The following is a 21,025-nucleotide window of genomic DNA, read 5'->3' as shown; positions in this document are numbered from 1 at the left end:
CGCGCGCTCTGTGCAGACCTGCTGAAACACGTTTAGAGGTTCCTGTCCCCCTACACCCAACCCATCCCCCAATTTGTTCACAGCGCCTGGCACATAGTAGGCGCTCCCTAAACATCTGTAGAACAAACGAGCTGCAAGAAGTCGGTGCTGAGCAACGACACTTTAGAAACGAGGACAGCAGAGTGTCTCAGCACAGCGATTCCTCGCGTGCTAAAGACGGCGGCTGCGAGTCTCACGAGTCTCACGAGGAGACAGCCGCTGGGCGCGGGGCACCACGCGGGGGCTGCCTGCGTGGCGTCCTAGGCGGGGAGCAGGGCGCCGGCACGTGTCATCTCAGGCGCAGGCCGGAGGGTTCGTGTGTGAGCTGGGGAGGGGTGTGCCCCAGGAGTGCCCGCGGGCTGCGGGGCGGGCGCGGGCTGAGTCACGGCCGCGCTCGCCTTTATAAACCCTTGGAGACTCGCGGAAGCCGCCCGGCAGCCCGCAGCTCCACGCTCCCACAAGAGCGCCCAGCCCCACGCTCCCAAAGGTCGCCAAACGCCTCCAGTTCCAAGGGCGCCATGAGGACCCGATGCTGCGCCCCTCTGCTGCTCCTGCTGCTGCTGTCGCCGCTGCTGCTCACGCCCCCCGCGGGGGACGCCGCCGTCATCACCGGGGTAAGCACCCCAGCGCACCTGTCTGCTGGAGGGGCCAAGGAGGCTGGGGAAGGGGATAGAGAAGGGGAGGCCAGGGGCACGGGGAGGGTCGCCCGGGAGGGAACACCTGTCCCGGACGCCCCGTGGCACACTTAGAAAAGTGACCTGCTCAGGAAGCAGCTGACGGCGCGGGACACTGGGTGTGCCTTGGAAGAAAAGTCACCAAAGTACCACTCTCCCACCTTTATCACCACTTTTCCCCCCTGCCTGCTTCTTCTTTATCCCCACAACCCCTCTCCTCCTGGTGGGTCTATTTTTTCTGTTCAGATGAAAGACATTTTTCAAAGTCTTCTCAAGCACTTTTTCAAGACATTCCAGCCTGTAATCTTGAAATTTGAAGGGCCCTTCCTGAAATGCAAAGGGGCAGGGTGAACACCCCACGTCCTGAGTCTTAATCCTACTGTAATTGAGGACTCCCCAGGCGTCCTCCGCAGAAACCCTTTGAAATAACTTGGTCCCAGGCCGTATGTCCGCTTGAAACAGCAATGAGCTCGCTTTCTTCTGGGTCCCAAGGCTTTTTTTTCCCACCGTATTGAGGTTCTCCCTATAAAAGTTTCCATTTCCAATTCCTGATAAAGCATCTCCAGTGCTCTGGCATAATTGTGGAGTAGGTGGTCATGTAAATGTTTTAGCTTAGAGAAGACGTCTTCATTTGAAGGTAAGAACTAATTCACTTTTTTCCCACTCTCACCAGTTTTTTTGTATGAATCCAAAGGATGCATTTACAGCACAGAATTAAAAAGTCTAATCTACTTTACATCAACAACACAAAACCGCTATCATTTCCTGGTGCGACTGCTTTACTCCCTTTTCTCAAGTCTGAAATTATTTTACATCTCCATTAAATTTCTTCGAATATCTAAGTGCACATTATAGGATTTAAATAAAACAAACCTCTGTGTTTGAAATGATGATACATAGATAATGAAATAAAATTTAAGATTAAGGGAAATGTCAATGCCTTGAGAACATAAAGCTCTATTGTACCCATGTTAATTAGTAGGCTTAGGGCATATGTTAAGCCCAACAATATTTGGTTCTATCCAGGAGATACTTAGTTAATGGCATTGTGATATTTATTAGAGTAGTTTAGAGTTTGGGGCGAGGGGGTTGTTTTTGTTTTTTATGAAATGTATTTGAATAGTTTTGTCAGTAACCAGCTGATGTGGTTGAAAAAAAGTGATTATGGGTCTTTCTAGTACATGAGGACTGGAACATGATAGTTTTCTCCCCCCTTCTCCTGCTGGCTCATTTTAAATTTCTCCTAATCCTCTGAGCCCAAAATTCTTTTGCAATGTAAGTATCTTTTTGTTCCATTCGCGGGACAACAGAGTTTGAATAGATGTGCAATGGGTTAAGGATGAAGGGCAATAGGAAACAGCTGTCTAATTAAAAATATATAAACCTATGCAGTTCTTTGTAAATATTTCCAAGAACTGACGCTTCTTGTTACAAAATGAAATTTTTATCACATTGGATGTTTACCTATAGAGATTAAAGCTTGTTATATAGTTACAGGGGCTGTTTCCTCACTGTCATTTTAACTCAGTGTTACAAGAAGAATTCCTTTAAAATCCTCTGAAGCTATATGGTAACAAAGAAACGTAGTTATGTCTCCATCACAGGAACCATCTGGAGTCAAATGAAAATCTAAGTAACTTATCTAGATATATTGTCTATAGGATGTTAAAATCCAAGTGATTGATTGAATTTTAAAAGATTTTTGGCTGGATTTTGACTGTTATGAAAAGAGTTGGTGGAGTTTCAGAATTCAATGTCTCGAACATCTGTTGAAATAAAATACTGCCTGAAACCTTCACTTTAAATATTTATTTTGTAATATGTGCAGTCTTTTTAAAAATGATTTATATGTTATATCAACTCGTTAAAAGCATACTTGAAAAGCTCTTGTGCTGAACATCTCATTTATGGAATGAACTGGCCATGTATACATGGTACCTGGCGTACAGATAAAATTTGGACAATGGGAATGTTAAATATTTTCCTATAAATATCCAAACACCCCAATGTGGAAATTATAGGTTTTTATCTATCCAAATACTTATTTTAAGTAGGCTGAGAGAAAATTCTGGTGGGGGAAATAAATCAACTGTAAAGCAAGATCACTTTTAGTGAAAAGTAATGAGTAAGAGTGTGCCCATGTACACATGTTTGTATTTTGAGAAGTTATGTCGGCCCTCAAAACTATGAACTTTGAAGGCATGTTTTAGTTGTTCCGAATAGTTGTGCATTTAAACTTGTGCTTAAATGATAAACTTTTTAATCTCTTACATACCGTATAGCTCATAATGTTTTAATCTTATGTGTAATTTGTTAGCAAAACAAATTACTGCACACCATTCAAACAAAGCATACTATTTTTTTATTGATTCTAGGAAAGAACAATAGTTCTTCAGGTCTATTTTCATGCATATAAGTTTAGACTTCATTATTTATTTTGATTTAATAGAGTATGAAAATTCCTCCATCGCTGATTCTTTAATTATATATATTTCACAATTTTTATATTGGGAACAGGTGCCTTGAGTAATCGCTGTAGTGGATAATTGTATTTTCTCATCTGATGGCTCTGATAGTATAGTTCAATTGATTTTGTATGTGCACGCATGTATATCCTAAACCAATAATTTTCTTTTTTGCAGGTTACTCACTGGGGATGTGTGTGAAAAAAGAGTAGCATAAGGGAAAGCCTTGGTCTGTCCATTCTCAACCTATGAGATTTATTTCTTTAAAAGGAAAATGGTAACAATCAAGTCAGTGGTATGAGAAACATCAAGTCTCATGAACTAAAATGCAAATATTTGAAAGGGAAAATGAGCACTTCTAAAATTTAAATCAGTGCCTTTCTGGGTCTGGAGCAGTTCATGGTAGATTTAGAAGCCATTTAACCCCCTTTTGGAAGCTTGGCCCAATGTATTCTACAGTTAATAGTCATAAAATCTTATGACTTAATTTATGTGTTTCCTAATGGACGTGTATGCTATAAGACTAATATGGATTCATTTTGTTCAAGTCCAAAGTAAATTCAAGAAAACACTAGAAAAAGAGAGCTGTTTTTTTTTAAAATTGTTTTTAAGATTTTCATAATGTGGGAGCCACTTTTAGTCTATTTTTAAAAACTGGGAAAATCTCTTCTAATAATATGTTATGGTAAATCTGTACAAGCATATGAATATTATAGTTTTAATATATATGATTATTAATAGAGCAGCAGTTGGGTATTTAAAATGAATTTTTATTGCTAATTTTAGATTTTCTTTAAAAAACCTGAGTCTTTTCTGCTATCTGTATTTATCTATTTGCTTATTTCATTTCAGGCTTGTGACAAGGACACCCAGTGTGGTGAAGGCATGTGCTGTGCTGTTAGTATCTGGGTTAAGAGCATAAGGATTTGCACACCTATGGGCAAAGTGGGAGACAGCTGCCATCCACTGACTCGTAAAGTTAGTATGTATGCTTGCATTCACGGTAGTTCTCTTATGTTGTAGTACCCGAACTTTGAGGAAAGTCTGTGTGATGGGAAGCCCAGGGTAGTGTACTTGAAACTGGAAGTTAGAGATGATGATAGCAGAAAACCACCTGCTCTTCCCTCTCCCCTTCTATTTGAAAGAATTATGTCCAGTAACATTCTTATTCTAGTGATCATTTGCATGTCACTATTCTCATGACATTAGAGACATTTCATCATTTCAAACACATGAATTTGCTTAAAATCATTTAGTAATACATACATGTTATTACATATACATTACATATACATAGACATTATACCATTGTATGCTTCTTTGCAGAAATCAGAGTGTAGAAGTTCTTGAAAAGACTTTTAATATCAGGCCTACTGATAAGGCAGAAGTAAGGAAGTTGTGTGTTGTGGAGGCATGTGCTGAGTTGTTAGTTTCTGGGTTAAGAGCTTAAGGATTTGGATTCCTATGCGCAAAGGTGGGAGACAGTTTTGTTTTTCAAAAAATTATCAATAATACAATTAGTTTTGTATCTGAATTCAAGATACAAAAGTAATTGACTCTATCTACTGGATAGATTGTTCACAATCCTAGAGGTGACAGTTAATTTTCTAATGTGTCTTATCTAATAGTTTAATATCAGAGTGACCTAAAACACACTTTCAAAGAGTTATTGGCAGTAAGAGTTATAATCATAGGATAGCAGGGTTGGGTAGGACTCTGGAGGTTACGTTGCAGATTCTTACTCCTCAGGTGCCAAACATGTTTACACTGCTTCTGGAAGGGGTAGATGGGAGGCAAGAGGGAACTGGGAAGGTGGGGAGCTTGGAAAGTTTTTGCACTTCAGATTAAAAACTTTTTAAGCACAGTATGATCTCAGCAAAGTCCTCCAGGGATGCTAGGTTGCAGTGACTTGCTCTCCTAGTCTCATGTCCTCTTCTTACCCAGCAGTGAGGTGAAGTCCAAAGGCACAGAAAGACATGCCCCAGGCCAAGTAGCTTATTGGAGGCAGACTTCAGTCTCTGCAGTGTTCTCTCTACACTTTATCAAACCAAACTGAATTTCTCCTCCACTTTTTATCACATGTGCATAGAGTTTAAAACTAGTAAAATCAGACATCTTCCCTGCACTCCACAGTCATGGGTAACTTAATATTTTGACTTCCTTGGACTAAATGTAATGGGATAAATTGGCTTAGGTTTATTTCTATGAGCTGTATGTAACAGGGACTCTGGTTGTTTGGACCTATCTAAAGACTGAGTGTGGCTTTCCTGTGGTTTCCTTGAGAAATACTTCCTGTAACATTTAGACCATTCCTCCCAAGGGGTTTGATCACTTGAGGCTGTACTGCCATTTTTAAACATATTATGCCCCTTTTACTCTTGGCTATTTTAGAGCAGAAAAGGTTTTAAACTGTTAGTCATCTGTCTCAATGCCAAACTCCCCATGAGGAGGTAAAGTTGGCTCAGCCACCTTTGGCATTGATCTCAGTCGGGTTCCCTTCCTTACTGAATCTTTGGTACATTTTGGTACATCTTTGGTACATTTGAGCTGCTGTCACTGAAAAGCTTACTCCTAACTTAGTCTTCACCTTTAAGAACTATCTTGTTTCTGTACAGTGTTAGCATCACCTCACATGCCCTAGGTAAAGATCACTGTTTGCTGAAACAAGTGAAGAGTGTCATATACTGTGGAATCATTTTTGTATTAACATTAATAGTTGCCACTTGCTGAATGCTATATGGGACAGATATCCTATAGTAAATGTTGCATATGTGTTTCTTAATTAATGCTCACAACAAGTCTATGGAGTAGGGTGGTTTTATCAGTCTCCACACAGCAAGGTTAAGCTTCTGGTGGCATCAGTAACTAGTAGATACCACAAGGTAACAGGTCAGAGGGCAGACACCAGATTTCATTTCTTGTCTGTGGTCTTAACCGCTATACTTTTCTTTCTCTGTGAAAGCTGTTGTTGTGTATAATTTCAACATTTTTTAGTCCAATTAACCCAAACTGATTTGTGTGGGTCAGAGGTTCACTGGGATGAGAGTTAACAGTTCAAAGTGGGAATTTTGTCTCATACTGTAGTTCTGATGCCTTTTCCAAATCTGAGATACTTTAAAAAGAGAACCAAATTGTTTCTCTGGTCCCCATATAGCTTCTAGTTCAGGTTTCATGTAAGGCCAATTCTGAAAGTAAACAAAATCATTCTCTCATAAATCTGGGTATGTCTCTATGCTTTTGTTTTTATCACAGTTTTAATAATGAAGTCTCTAATGATAGATTATGGCTTTCATAGTAGAATTAAGGAACAAGAAATGAAGTGGGTTTTTTTAATAAGATTTTATTTATCTTTAGAGGGGAAGGGAAGAAGAGGAGAAGTATCAATGTATGGCTGCCTCTCGTGAGTCCCCTGCTGGGAACTGGCCTGCAACCCAGGCATGTGCCGTGACTGAGAATCAAACCGCGATCATGTGATTCGCAGGCCTACGCTCAATCCACTAAGCTAAGCCAGCCAGGGCTTGAAGTGTTTGGTTTTTTAAAAATTTTATTTATTTATTTTTAGGGGGGAAGGGAAGGAGAGAGGGAGAGAAATATCAATGTATGGTTGCCTCTTTTGTGTCCCCTGCTGGGGACTCGCCTGCATCCCAGGCATGTGCTCTGACTAGGAATCGAACCATGATCCTCTGGGTCACAGGCCTGGGCTCAATCCACTGAGCTACACCAGCCAGGACAGAAATGAAGTATTTTTAAAAATAACATTTTATGTCACATCTGATCATTTGCCCTATTCAGGTGCCCACTTGAAATTTGTTTCTAGAACTCAATGTTACAATTTTTCATATTGGTTATTTTTCTGTCTTAAAAATACATTTTTTGTCATTTCAATAACCTATTTTTAGTTCCACAGTTGTTACTTCTTCTGATTGAAATTAACCTAATTATCTTAGTAAAAATCAAGATTGTCCCAGAATATCTCTCAATTATATTTTATTCAAAACAACTCAGAAAAATTCGTATGTATATTCTGGTGAAACTCTACTCTGAAGTTTAGTGACTCATTAGTAGATGGTAAAGAATGGAGACACAGTATAGAAAATTCAGTTTTAATGTGATGTGCTGATTATGCCCCCCATTTTTTTAAAGAAAAAAATGGGTTAACCGGTTGTGGTCACCAGAATTGGTGATCTAAAAACACAAGACTCTGAATAGGTGAAGACTGCCCCTGTTTAAATTTTAAACTTCCCTTTCTGGCTAGTCATCAGCCACAAATGTCTGTTCATTTTGATAAAGTGAACAATAGTTGATGAATGAAATCGAGAACTGTAGATAGGAACTGATAGCCCCTGAATTCAGTTTACTATTTTATTTCACACATGTCACTTAACTGGTAAAGTTTGCAGTCACTAACTGCTAGTCTGCACTTTTATAATTGTATAGAATTAACTTTACATTTGAAAATTCAAAAATAGGGTGAAATATAACTCCATCTAAAGAGAATATATTTTCTAACCACATTTTTGGCAAATAAGTAATAGTTTAAACATGAGTTCATTTTTAACAGTAAATTTTAACACTTAAGAATAAGTTATTGAATCATGTGACAACAGGAAATACTTGCTATTTTTAAAAGGTCATTATTTTAATGCCTGCTAATATCTATATTTTTCAGAATTTACAAAGAGTAGCAAATTCTATTCCATTTTCTGTTTACCTGGTAGCTTTGGAGTTTATAACTATGTGATTAATACTTTGTGTTGCTTATTATTTCATAAAAATTTCCAAGTTAACCATATTTCCTCTCAAAATTTAATCTTTTTATATTTTGCTCTATTTTTTAATTTCAACATTTAAAGAAATTTAAATGTTGCTTTTTTCTTTTTAAAGATATTTTATTGTTGTTCATTTACAGTTGTCTACAGTTTTCCCCTATGACTGCCTCCCACCCCAGCCAAACTCACCTCCCTCCCTAGTTTCCTTGAACCCTTTCGTTTTGTCCATATGTCCTTTATACTTGTTCCTGAAAACTCTTCCCCCCATTATCCCCCCTGGTTACTGTAAGACGGTTCTTGATTTCCATGTCTCTGATCATATTTTGCTTGCTTTTTTGTTTTGTTGATTATGTTCCAGCTAAGAGTGAGATCATGTAGTACTTGTCCCTCAATGCCTGATTTATTTCACTTAGCATAATGCTCTCCAGTTCCATTCATGCTGTTTGTTCCAAAGGGTAGGAGCTCCTTCTTTCTCTCTGTTGCATAGTATTCCATTGTGTAAAAGTACCATAGGTTTTTTTAAAAATTTTATTTATTTGCCCTGGCTGGTGTAGCTCAGTGGATTGAGCACTGGCCTGCAAACCAGAGGATGGCGGTTCGATTCCCAGTCAGGGCACATGCCTGGGTTGCAGGTCAGTTCCCTGCAGGCCAACTCCAAGCAGGGGACGCACGAAAGGCAACCATACATTGATGTTTCTCTCCCTCTCTCCTTCCCTTCTAAAAATAAATAAATAAAATCTTTTTAAAAAATTATTTATTTATTTATCTTTAGAGGGGAAGGAGAGAGGGAGAGAGACATCAATGTATGGTTGCCTTTCGTGCGTCCCCTGCTGGGAGCTGGCCTGCAGGGAACTGGCCTGCAACCCAGGCATGTGCCCTGACTGGGAATCGAACTGCGATCCTCTGGTTCACAGACCTGTGCTGAATCCACTGAGCTATGCCAGCCAGGGCTCTAAAGTACCATAGTTTTTTGATCCACTCATTTACTGATGGGCACTTACATAGGTTCCAGCACTTGGCTATTGTAAATTGTGCTGCTATGAACACTGGGGTGCTTGGGTTCTTTTGGATTGGTGTTTCAGGGTTCTTAGGATATAATCATAGCAGTGGAATTGCTGAGTCAAAAGGCAAATCCATTTTTAGTTTTCTGAGGAAATTCCATAATGTTTTCCACAGTGGCTGCACCAGTCTACAATCCCACCAGCAGTGCACTAGGGTTCCCTTTTTCTACATCCTCTCCAACACTTGTTTGTTGACTTGTTTATGATAGCCATTCTGACTGCTGTGAAGTGGTATCTCATTGGGGTTTTCATTTGCATCTCCCTGATGGCTAGTGATGTTGAGTATATTTTCATGTCTCTGGGCTCTCTGTATGTCCTCCTTGAATAAGTGTCTGTTCAAAACCTGTGCCCATTTAAAAATTTTTTTTGTCTTACTGGAGTGGAGTTGTGTGACTTCTTTATATATTTTAGAGATCAAACCCTTGTCTGAAGTATCATTGGCAAATATGTTTACCCATATGGTTGGTTCTCTTTTCTTTTTAATGCTGGTTTTTTTTTTTAGCCATGCAGCAGCTTTTTAATTTGATGCTGTCCCATTTGTTTATTCTTTCCTTTATGTCCCTTGCTCTAGGGGACATGTCAGTGAAGATGTTGCTGCCTGGAATATCTGAGATTTTCTGTCTGATGTTTTCCTCCAGGACTTTTATAGTGTCACTACTTATATTTAAGTCTTTTATCCACCTTGAATTTATTTTTGTTTATGCTGTAAGTTGGTGATCAAGTTTAATTTTTTTGCATGTAGCTGTCCAGGTCTCCCAATGCCATTTGTTGAAGAGGCTGTTTTTACTTCATTTTATGCTTCTGCCCCCTTGGTCAAATATTAATTGACCATAGACACTTGGCTTTATTTCTGGGCTCTCTGTCCTGTTCCATTGGTCTGTATGTCTGTTCTTGTGCCAGAACCAGGCTGTTTTGATAAGAGTGGCCTTGTAACACAGTTTGATATCATGTATTGTGATCTCTCCTACTTTGATCTTCTTTCTCAAACTTGCTGCAGCTATTCAGAGTTATTTATGGTTCCATATAAGCTTCTGAAATGTTTGTTCTCTTCTGTAATATGTCATTGGTATTTTAATAAGGATTGCATTGAATGTATAAATCACTTTGGGTAGTATGGGCATTTTGATGATGTTAATTCTTCCAATCCATGAGCATAGTACACGTTCCCATTTGTTTGTGTCTTCCTTAATCTCTTTCTTCTGTGTTGTATAGTTTTCTAGGTACAGGTCTTTTATCTCCTTGCTTAGGTTTATTCCTAGGTACTTTATTTTTTTTTTGGTTGCTAGATCAAATATGACCTTTTTCCTGATTTCTGTTTCTGATATTTTATTGTTTGTATTCAAAAATGCATTTGATTTCTGAATATTGATTTTGTATCCTGCTATTTTGCCAAAATCTCTTATTAGGGTGAGTAGTTTTTTTTTAGTGGATTCTATAGGATTTTCTGTGTACACTATCATGTCATCTGCAAACAATGACAGTTTTGCTTCCTCCTTTCCAATTTTGATGCCTTTTATTTCCTTTTCTTGTCTGATTGCTGTTGCTAGGACTTCCAATACTATCCTAAATAGGTGTGGTGAAAGCAGGCATCCTTGTCTTGTTCCTGAACTTAGTGGGAAGGCTCTAAGTTTTTGCCCATTGAGGATGATGTTGGCTGTAGGTCTCTCATATATAGCCTTTGTTATGTTGAGGAATGCTTCCTCTATTCCCACTCTGCTAAATGTTTTTTATTATAAATGGGTTTTGCACCATACCACATGCTTTTTTCACATCTATTGATATGATCATGGGATTTCTTTCTTTCATTTGTTTTTGTGATGTATTACATTTACTGATTTGCAAATATTTTACTATCCTTGCATCCCTTGCATGAATCCCACTTGATCATGGTGTATATGGTCTTTTTAACATATTGCTGAATGTGGTTTGCCAATATTTTGTGGAGCATTTTAGCATCTATGTTCATCAGCAATATTGGCCTGAGGTTTTCTTTCTTTGCTATGTCTTTATCTGCTTTTAGGATTAGGATGATAGTGGCTTCATAAAAAGAGTTTGGTAGTCTTTCATCTTCTTGAATTTTTTGGAGTAGTCTGTGAAGGATAGGGGTTAGCTCTTCCTTAAATGCTTTGTAAAATTTTCCTGTGCTACCTTCTGGTCCAGGGCTTTTGTGCGTCGGGAGCTTTTTGATTACTGCTTCAATTTCATCATCTGTTATTGGTCTGTTCAGGCTTTCTGCTTCTTCTTCACTGAATTTTAGAAGATTATATTTTTCTAGAAATTTGTCCATTTCACCTAGATTTTCAAATTTCTTGGCATATAGTTAGTTCTTTGTAGTAATTTTTTACAGTCCTTTGTATTTCCATGGTATCAGTTGTAAGCTGTCTTATTTAATTTCTTACTGTGCTTATTTGGGTCCTTTCTCTTGATGAGTCTGCTTAAAGGCTTGTTGATTTTGTTTATCTTTTCAAAGAACCAGCTTCTGGATTTATTGATCCTTAGAATTGTGTTTTTAGTCTCTATGTCATTTAATTTTGCTGTCCTCTTGGCCATTTTCTTTTTTCTACTTGCTCTGGGCTGTCTTTGTTGTTTTTTGAGTTCTTGTAGGTGTAGGGTTAGGTTGTTCATTCGAAATATTTCTATCTTTTTTAGGTAGGCCTGTATTGCTATGAACTTCCCTCTCAGACTCTCAGGACTGTCTTTGCTGTGTCCCAGAAGTTATGGATTGTTGTGAATTCATTTTCATTTGTTTCCAGACACTTTTGGATTTCTTATCTCATTCTTGACCCATTCACTGTTTAATAGCATGCTATTCAATCTCCACGAGTTTGAGTGTTTTGTTTTGTTTTGTTTTTCTTGAGGTTGGTTTGTAGTTTCTGTCCCTTGTGGTCAGAGAAAATGCTTGGTATGATTTCAATTTCCTTGAATTTGTTGAGGCTTGTGTCCTATCATGTGGTCTATCTTTGAAAATGTTCCATGTGCACTTGAAAAGAATGTGTATTTTGCTCTTTTGGGATGAAAGGCTTTATATATATCAATTAAGTCCATTTGATCTAGGGCATTGTTCAATTGCACAATATCTATGTTGTCCATTTTTGACAGTGGGCTGTTAAAATCTCCAATAATTGTATTGCTGTCAATATCTTTGATGAAGTCCTCCAAGATTTTCTTTATGTATTCGGGTACTCCTATGTTGGGTGCATATATATTTATGTTTTCATGATGGATTCTTCCCCTGAGTATTATGAAGTGACGTTTTGGGTCTCTTTTTATGGCTCTTGTTTTGAAGTCTATTTTATCTGATGTGAATATTGCTACCAGCTTTTTTTTCCTTGTCTGTTTGCTTGGAATACTTTTTTCCAGCCCTTCACTTTCAGTCTGTGTAGGTCTTTTGTTCTGAGGTAGTTCTCCTGTAAGCAGCATATGTGTGGGCCATGATTTCTTATCCATTCAGCTATTATATGTCTTTTGATTGGAGCATTTAATCCATTTACATTTATGGTTATTATTGACAGGTAGTTATTCATTGCCATTTTTTGTACCTGTGTTCCTCTTTCTGTCACTGTTTTTCTTCCTGTTTTAAAGGAGACCCATCTCTTACAGAGCTAGTTTGGAAGAGGTATATTCTTTCAAGCTTTTTTCTTGGAAGCTCCTTATTTGGCTTTCCATTTTAATTGCACGTCTTGCTGAATAAAGTAGTCTTGGTTGCAGGCCTTTGATTTTTATTATTTGCAATATCCCTTGCCATTCTTGTCTGGCTTAGAGTGTTTCCATTGAGAAGTCAGCCGTTACTTTTATTGGGGCTCCCTTGAATGTTACTTCTTGTTTCTCCCTTGCTGCCTTTAAGATTCTCTCTTTGTCTTGGAATTTTGCCATTTTCATTATGATGTTTCTTGAAGTGGACTTCTTTGGGTTCCTCTTGATTGGGACTCCATGTTTCCTGGATTTCTGTGTTTTTTTTTTCTCCCATCAAATTAGGGAAGTTTTTCATTATTACTTTTTCAAACAGGTTTTGTATCCCTTGCTCTTCTTCTTCTCCTTCTGGTATCCCTATTATGCAGATATTATTATGTTTCATGTTGTCTTGCAGCTCCCTTACCATCTCTTCATTCTTTCTGAGTCTGTTTTCCATTTTGTGCTCTTTCTGGGTGGTTTTTTTCTACTTTGTCCTTTAGCTAGCTGATCCGATCCTCTGCTTCATCTAGCCTGCTTTCGATTCCTTCTACTGTGTTCTTCAATTCAGAAATTGTATTCTTCATTTTCCCTTGGTGGAAAGAACCTTGTTGATAGATTCTATTTCCTTTTTCATGTTGATATAGTTTGCAGTGATTCGTCATAGTTTTCCTGCAGTTTTTGGTAATTCTCAGTGAGCTCATTGAGTTTCCTTATAACCATTGCTTTGAACTCAATATCTGATAGTTGACTTGCCCCTATTTCATTTAGCATTCTTTCTCAGGCTTCCTCTTTTCCTTTCATTTGGGGATTGTTTCTTTGTCTTCCCATTATGAGACTCTTCTTGTTAGCCTCTGCTTCTTAAATTGATCCATTTTGATTCCCTGGGTTTATGGTGTGAACTTCTATGGAATAAGGCCTGTGAGATTCAGTAGTTAAGTCTCCTTGATCTCCTTAGTTCACTGGTCTAGGGCTGTTGTTTATGTTGGCTCTGTGTATGTCTTTGGGTTTTGATTGTTGTTGGGTCTTTCTTTGGTGGGTCCTTTCTTCCAATTGGTTAACTGAGGGTTAGTCCCTCCACCACATCCTGTATTCTGTTTTGCCAGCGTAGGCAGGTTGTGTTGAAGCTGGTTCTTCTGTGTGTAATAGGTTTTGAGTCTTCTCTCTCACTCTTGTTCAGTTGTTTGTTCTGGGTAATTTCTCCACCATTTAGTTGTATTTCTAGATTGGTCCTGGGTGGAGGTTAGTGTGGTTTCCACTCCCTCCTTCACTTTCTTCTGTTGTTATCTGTTGGTGGTTCCTTTGTTGGTGGGCTTCCTCTTCCAGCAGGTATCCTGGTGTTCACAGCTCCCACCAACTCTTTTTTGTGATCAGTTGGAGGGGGAAGGCTAAATGAATTAAGACAGCAGTAGTGTATTCAGTGGGATTTAGAGTACCAACCCGAAGACAAGAGATAGGAGATCCTTTGGCTATATGTAATGCTAATCATCATATTTCAGCCAACCAGCAACTTTTTAAAAAGTGTGGAAAAAAGATAAGACTTTTGTTGGGGAGGGAGGGATTTTGAGTTGGATCTAGAAAGCAGTGAGCTTGTTGGAGGTCATAATATGAGGTAAATTGAGAGTAAAGGATAGTAAATAGATGTAGTGTGTGAGAGAATAGAGTTAACCACACAGTAATAAAGTTCTGGAAACAGTGAAGTGAACTAAGATCTGGGAGGGGCGCTGTGTAGTATTTACAATTGTATGGAACAACAATTATTTACAACAGTAATGGAGCAACAATCATATGATAGAATCTATGAGATCTGAGTAACAAGAATAGTAAGTTCATGACCCAGAGTAGTGTGCTATTGGGACACAAGTAAAGTGTAAAGGAGAGAACCTGGAAAATCAGTCAAACAATGCAATTTAACAAACAAAGCAAAGAAGACTAAACAGAAAGAAGTAAAAACATACTAATAAAATAAAATATGTAAAATAATGAAAAATAATAATATAAATATACAATTAGTTGCAAGTTCTGTGGAATAGCAAAGTAGTATTAGTCTCACTGTCTCGGTTATTGGGATGACCCCTCTTTGGGGTTAACTCTGGTCCTTTCACAGCTTCGTGTTTTATTGTCCCACTTGCAGGAATTAAAAAAAAAAGAAAAGAAAGAAAGCTAGAAAGAAGAAGAAAAGAAACAGCCTCCTGCTGCCTTTAAACTGGCCAAGCCAGTTCTGCTGGTCTTCCTAGCAGCAGCAAGCTGAGGGGAGAATGCTTTCACTTTTCTTGCTTCCTGTGGTTTTGTGGGGATGGGGGCCAGGTCTGAGCCACCTTCTTCGCAGTTGCCCAGTTCCTCAGTTTGCTGCCAGGCCTCCAGTGCCCTTCTGTGCCTCCAGTCCACCCACTGTGCTGTCCCTTGAGGTGCAGCAATCAAGGGCAACTCACATACCACCTTCTTGCTCTTTGCTGTCTTAAATGCTAGGGACTCTCAGAGTCTCTTCAAGGTAGCTCGGCTCCCCCACTGAGTTAAGTACTACTCGGAATTGCTGACTCCCTGAGCCTTGCTACTCTCCTCTCTGTGGGAGTCTCCACCTTCTTCTTAGCACCAGTCACCCTGTTGGGTAGGGGCACCCCAGTGGTGGTAGTGGTGGATGCAGGTGAGAGCCTCCTCTACTGCTGCAGCCAGGGCAGTGGGGTCAGGTGTGCGCTGGCCTCCACTGCTGTGGTGGCAGCCACAGAGGGTGTGGGGGCAGCTGGGTCAGTAGCACAGCACTGTGGTCGAGGGTGCAGTTGGGCACCCTGTGCTGCTGAGGTTAGGGGTAGGGTAGGAGTACAGCCAGGGTCCTGCGGGAGAATTCCCTCAACAGCCACTGAGTGCCTCTTCCCCACCACCCTTTTTTGAAAAAATTCCTCCTGTTCAAGCTTGCTGCTCCTAACAAGCACCTGGCCTCTCTTTCACATAGCCCAACTGTCCAACCAGACCAGAAACTACCAGGTCAGGATCCATCACTGCCCAACTCTTCCCAGCTATCCATATTCTCAGCGGGTGCACACTGCCCCTGTGTATTTGCTACTTTGTCCTTATTCCCCTCAGCGACTTCAAGCATCCAGGTCTGTTCTGATGCTGCTCAAACCTCCCCATCTGGCAGGGGAGGGAGCCATTTACCTGGCTCTCTGCCAAGAATCCTGTGGCATACCAAGTTGGTATTGGGCCTGGGGCTGCAGTGACTCTGGTCCCCATACTGGTCTCAGGGACCTTATTGTCCCAAAGCAATCTCCTTACCGTCTGATTTTTCAATGTCCTCTACAATTTTTGGTTTCCAACCTTCATATATGGCAGGATACCATTGGTTGTTCACTTTGTTCCTCACAAGATTGGCTAGGTGTTCCACCTGTGCACTGGGGAAAATGGACTCTGCTCCCACCTATTTTGCTACCATCTTCCTCATTCCTAAAGGTTTGCTTTTTGTGTTTAGCTGTACTGTAAAACTTGACAAATACATTTTTTATTTCTGAAGGAAAAATTTCAAATTAGATCATGGGTCTTTTGTTTATGTGAAAAAATGGAAGATTAAACAAATTATTAACTGTTTCTATTATAGCCTCAGCCTGTGATAAAACATTGTAAGTAAGCATGGTTGTAATTTCAGGGTAGAGTATAAAATTTTTTAATTGGCAACTAAAATGTAACTTAGATGACTACAAAATGTAGCAAAAGACAGCTGAAAGAAAGTATAATATGCTAATTGCCTCATCTTTCATATCATGGATATCAAGAACCCCTGTCTACTTTTGATTCTTGGGAAGGGATTGTAGCTGTGATTACAGGTTCCTTGGCCATTGGCCGAGAGATGCTCAAGAAATAAATGTTTTGGTCTAATACAGAGTTTTTCAACCTGGACACTACCAATATCTGGGTCAGATAATTCCATGTTGTAGGGGGCTTTCCTGTGCATTGTGAGGTGTTTAATAGCATCCCTAGCCACCATCCACTATCTAGTTGTGACAACCAAAATGTCTCTAGACTATAACAAAAGTCCCCTGGCAGGTTTTGGGGGCATTTGGAGGGTGGGGTTGGGTATTAGAATCACCATCATTGAGTACCACTTGTCCAATAATACATCTAGCCTACAGGGCACAGTATAGAAGATGAAGTACCCTCATTTCATTGGGAGCTTCAACAGCTACTCAAGCACACAGCTTCTTTTGACCGCTCAACATGGGGTGCTTGTGGCTGCCAAAGATGAGGGCCAGGTTATGTGGAAGGTCCCCTTGATCCACAGAAACTACTACCTTTTTTGCAAATCTTTTATGACCCTGTAGCCTAAGAGGTCCCAGGCGTGCATATCAACAGCTCCCCTAACCCAAGTCCCACACCACCAGTGGGGCCAACACACCATTTCTGTTTTCAGTCACACTTGCTGAGGAGACAGTGCAGTGGAAGGCCAAGGTCAAGGCGGCCTCCAGTCTCCCAGGCCCACATTACCTCTCTACTCACAAGAGAGAGATAGAAAAATGATTGCATTATTTAGTGTTAAATGAATGTATACATATTCAAAAGAATTGAAGAAACAATGTAAAACTTTACAAAATTAAGATACACAGTGATCTTCATAATAATTAAAAGCAGAAATTGTGGGAGCTGAGACTTTCAATTTTCATTTGATGCACTATTCTGCCATTTGCTTTTTTAAAGCTATGTACCTTTATTACAAATATTGTAACAAAACTGGTTTTATTTTAAATAAAATTACAATAGGACCAGTTTTTTTATGTCACATGACTAGACTTTTCTTCCTGTGTTTCGTTATACTTTCTTCTGTAACAAAATTGTCTCTGTTTTGAGAGGAATCACAGAAAAAAAAAACCCTTTGTTATGTCTCAGTGCTATTTCCTTTTTTAAAAGGTGCTGCAAATGGATCATGCCTTCACCAACAAGCTGCGTGTTCTCCCTTGGTGTCTTCTAAAATTTGCTGTTTAGAGTTCCACTAGAAACAATGGATTGAGTACATAGTTGTTTATAAAGTATATCATCAAGTGTGGGCTGAATGATTAGCCCTGAACTATATTTGTGCATCTGAATATGCATCTTTCGTAAGCACTTGCTTATACATTGTTGACCATCAGACACCTATTGGTTTGTCACACAATGTACACATATATAGATCTAGAAGTGAGGGGGCCAGTCAAGAAATTGGCAAGGATCGCTGAGTATGTCAAGTTGGAAATTGTGGTCTTTGTTACATTGGCCTGTTCCATGTGGGAGTTGGTGTGTGGGGTGAGGATAGGTCATAGGACCAGCGATAGTTATCCCTTTGCTTTCAGGGAAGTCATGGATTATGATGGTGGCCGGGGTGGAGGAGGGAGATAGACATTTAACAAATACTGTCTTAAGTGTCTTCTAAGTGCTATGTACTCATAAATAACATAGACTTGTCCCTTCTTCAAAGAGCCTAAGTCCAGGCATGGTGGTATTTGAGGACAGAGAACAATGTAGAAGAAAGTGGGACTGGATTTGACTATGACACTTTCCTTTTCTAGCTGGGTGTGACCTCTGTCAGGGACATTACTTCACCTCAAGAGGAAGCCACTTAGCTCCTGTCAAAATGAGGACTGGCACACGGGCCTTATTTGACATTTATACACAATGCCTTACAAGGCCTGGCCCATGTCAGGCTGACACTGTTATTTTCCTTTTCTGTTTGCTATTGGCACTGACAGCCCATGTTACAAGCCAAAGAGTGATCATAGTGTTGTAATGCACAGGACTGTAAGCATTGTGAGGGAACCTATTAGTAGCTGAAACTATCTTACTTATCTTTCATCATTAAAATGTGATCTCTGTGATGAACAAGGGCTTTTCTGGTTTTGTTCATTGCTGTATCTGCAGCACCTGAAGTAGAGCCTAACATATTGGTCACACCAAGTAAATGTCTGTTGGATGAATGAATGAATGAATAAAAGAAATATGCTTAGCATTTTCTAGGTACAGGAGTTTGATTTGCTCATTATAACTTTAGTTCACTTATTTCAGGCTGCTTTTCCTTGCAGATTGCTGCCTATGTTAATTTTTCTCAACCTCAGCACTATTGACATTTTGGACTAGATATTTCTTTGCTATGAGGACTGTCCAGTGGACTGTCCAGTGAACTATGTTTACAATGTTTACAATGTTTGTCAACATCCTTGGCCTCTACCCACTAAATGTCAATAGTACTACTCTCTCAATTGTGGCAAACAAAAATGTTCTGTGGATACCTACATCCTCTGGTGAAGGCGGTGGGGGAAGTATCACCCTCAACAGAGAACCACTAGCCCAAGCAGTAGCTTTAGTCTTGACAAAAAGAAGCTCTCAAAGTCTCAGAAGGGATCATAAAGTTCATGGAGTATAACTTCTCATACTATCCTATAATTGTCCACGCTAATCTATCTCCGCCCACCTTCTCTGACATAATCTCAGTGGCAACAAATGAGCTAACCATCTGTGTATCTTTTTACACACAGTGACAGAACCATTCTGAGCATAAGCCTGCATGGTGCTGATGGCCATGGTACCCATGTGTATACAATGCATTTAGAGCCTTGAAAGCAATGCCCTTTCAAAAAGACAGAGGCACGTAAATGTCTCTGCCTGTCCATCACATTCATACTCTGCCCGCTTCCTGATTTCCTTTGTATATATTGATCTCAGTCATCTCCCTGGCCCTTCCAGAACCATTTTGGAAATGGGAGGCAGGAAAGAAGAAACAAGAAGAGAAGAAAAAGGAAAACAGAGGTAAGAAGACCAGGAGCATGGTACAACTCAAAGTTAACACTCAGAATAATTAGCCTTGACCCTTGTTGGATCTGTTCTATCAGTTCAACCCCAAAATAAAGTTAGAATGGTTCTGCCACTGTCTACAGACAGTTGTTCTTTCTTTTCTTTTCTTTTTATATATAAAATCATTTAGGAGGCATCAGGAAAATGCATCTCAGATTTCTCATAAGGACATATAATTGGTGCAAGATGGCCTTTTGGTGAAACACAATAAAAAATACACTAGCATTGCACCAAATAAAGCATTTGAGTTGGAAAACAGGAAGGATGCATTTTCCTGCCATGTGTAAACTATAGAACTGAGGCATGAGTCTCTACTAGCTTGCCTCTCTCACTTTAGCCTGAATCTGATTAATTTGCCATCCCAATTCATTGATTCACCTGTTCTAAGCCTGATGTTAAATTTTCTTCGTATAACTTGCAAAGCAGGCAGATTCCCATGAGGCACCATTCCTAGAGGAGGAAGGATAACTTTTGCACTCTGTCTCTAGAAAGCATCCGTATTTGGAGTGTGCTCCACTTGCTCCTAGCACAGAAAACCATCACACCAGTTGCTGGTTGACCCTTCTCAACCAGCTTCATTGGTGACATGGACAGGGCTCTTAGAACATTAGTTAAATGAGTCTTGGGTTGAAGCCAGGCTTTTAGTGCAGGCTGTCCCTAGGCAGGCTTTAGTTGGTTCCATTTCAGCAAATGGAGCTTTCCTCCTTCTCTAACTTCCCTCTTGTTCCTCCTCCTTCCCCCCACCCCCAGAATTTTGATTCATCTGACAGCATGTGCAAACATGTGAAGTTATATATTGCTCATTGTCAGTGAATTTATGTTTGCTTTATAATAAGCAAATTATACAGATGTAGTCATGCCATAGTGTAATGCTCTTCCTAAGGAGCTTCAGTAGCAGGACATTATAAAAAGAATTAAATGAGAAAAAGTCAAAGACAGTATAGCTTGATGGTTAAAAGCTTAGCCTCTGGTCCAGCTGCCAGCAAAGCTTCGAGTTCTGGATATATGACCTTAGGCAAGTTACTAATGTCTCCGTGTCTCAGTCTCTCATCTATAAATGGGAATAATTAGTTGCCATCTTCAAAGAGTTTGTAAGGATGGAAAAGGATAATACATAAAAGTGCTAAGCATATTACCTGGTGAATCATTAGCACTCAATAAATGTTAGTAAAAGAGATTTCTCAAGAATAGTTTGGCATTTTTTTTAATGTTTTCTGCTCTGACTCAGTTTTCTTTTCTATTTTAGGTTCCATATTTGGGGCGGAGAATGCATCACATGTGTCCATGTATGCCTGGCTTAACCTGTTTACGGGCTTCATTCAACCGATTTGTCTGTTTAGCCCAAAAGTAATCAATTTAGAGTAGAAAGTTTAAATGTAAACAGCCACATGATTTATGTAAAGTCTATTTTTTTGTGATTGTATCAAAAAATATGCCAGAAAGAAATGCTATTACTTCCTCAACTTTTCAAGTAACCTTTCTAGCTTTGACTTTTTTTTTGCAGAAGATTATTCTCCTTTATTTTTTGCTTTTATTTTTTT

General features: G+C 39.5%; 1 protein-coding gene across 3 annotated transcripts; it reads left to right on the top strand.

Annotated features, from left to right (window-relative positions):
* Positions 1-366: 366 nt before the first annotated feature.
* On the top strand, positions 367-20,900 carry PROK2 (prokineticin 2). 3 transcript variants are annotated; one of them, XM_037040965.1, is made up of 4 exons: positions 367-653; positions 4,031-4,156; positions 19,356-19,439; positions 20,731-20,900. In XM_037040965.1, exons 1-4 carry the CDS (start codon positions 558-560, stop codon positions 20,833-20,835), a joined length of 411 nt encoding a protein of 136 aa, XP_036896860.1. In that variant the 5' UTR covers positions 367-557; the 3' UTR covers positions 20,836-20,900. The 3 variants fall into 3 exon arrangements, with proteins under 3 accessions (XP_036896860.1, XP_036896861.1, XP_036896862.1); XM_037040966.1 differs by having other exon boundaries at positions 370-653; positions 19,377-19,439; XM_037040967.1 differs by lacking the exon at positions 19,356-19,439 and having other exon boundaries at positions 378-653.
* Positions 20,901-21,025: the final 125 nt, after the last annotated feature.

The sequence above is a fragment of the Sturnira hondurensis genome, unplaced genomic scaffold (assembly GCF_014824575.4).
Source record: "Sturnira hondurensis isolate 20B ecotype Veracruz unplaced genomic scaffold, ASM1482457v3 Scaffold0002840, whole genome shotgun sequence".
NCBI lineage: Eukaryota > Metazoa > Chordata > Mammalia > Chiroptera > Phyllostomidae > Sturnira > Sturnira hondurensis.
The sequence above is the reverse complement of the archived record's forward strand: the minus strand, read 5'-3'. Positions and strand labels throughout refer to the sequence as shown.

Excerpts from the sequence above, each read along its gene's own strand:
- PROK2 (XM_037040965.1), top strand. The coding sequence starts at position 558 with ATGAGGACCCGATGCTGCGCCCCTCTGCTGCTCCTGCTGCTGCTGTCG. Across the intron at positions 654-4,030 it reads ACGCCGCCGTCATCACCGGG|GCTTGTGACAAGGACACCCA; the intron begins GTAAGCACCCCA and ends ATTTCATTTCAG. Across the intron at positions 4,157-19,355 it reads GCCATCCACTGACTCGTAAA|TCATCTCCCTGGCCCTTCCA; the intron begins GTTAGTATGTAT and ends TATTGATCTCAG.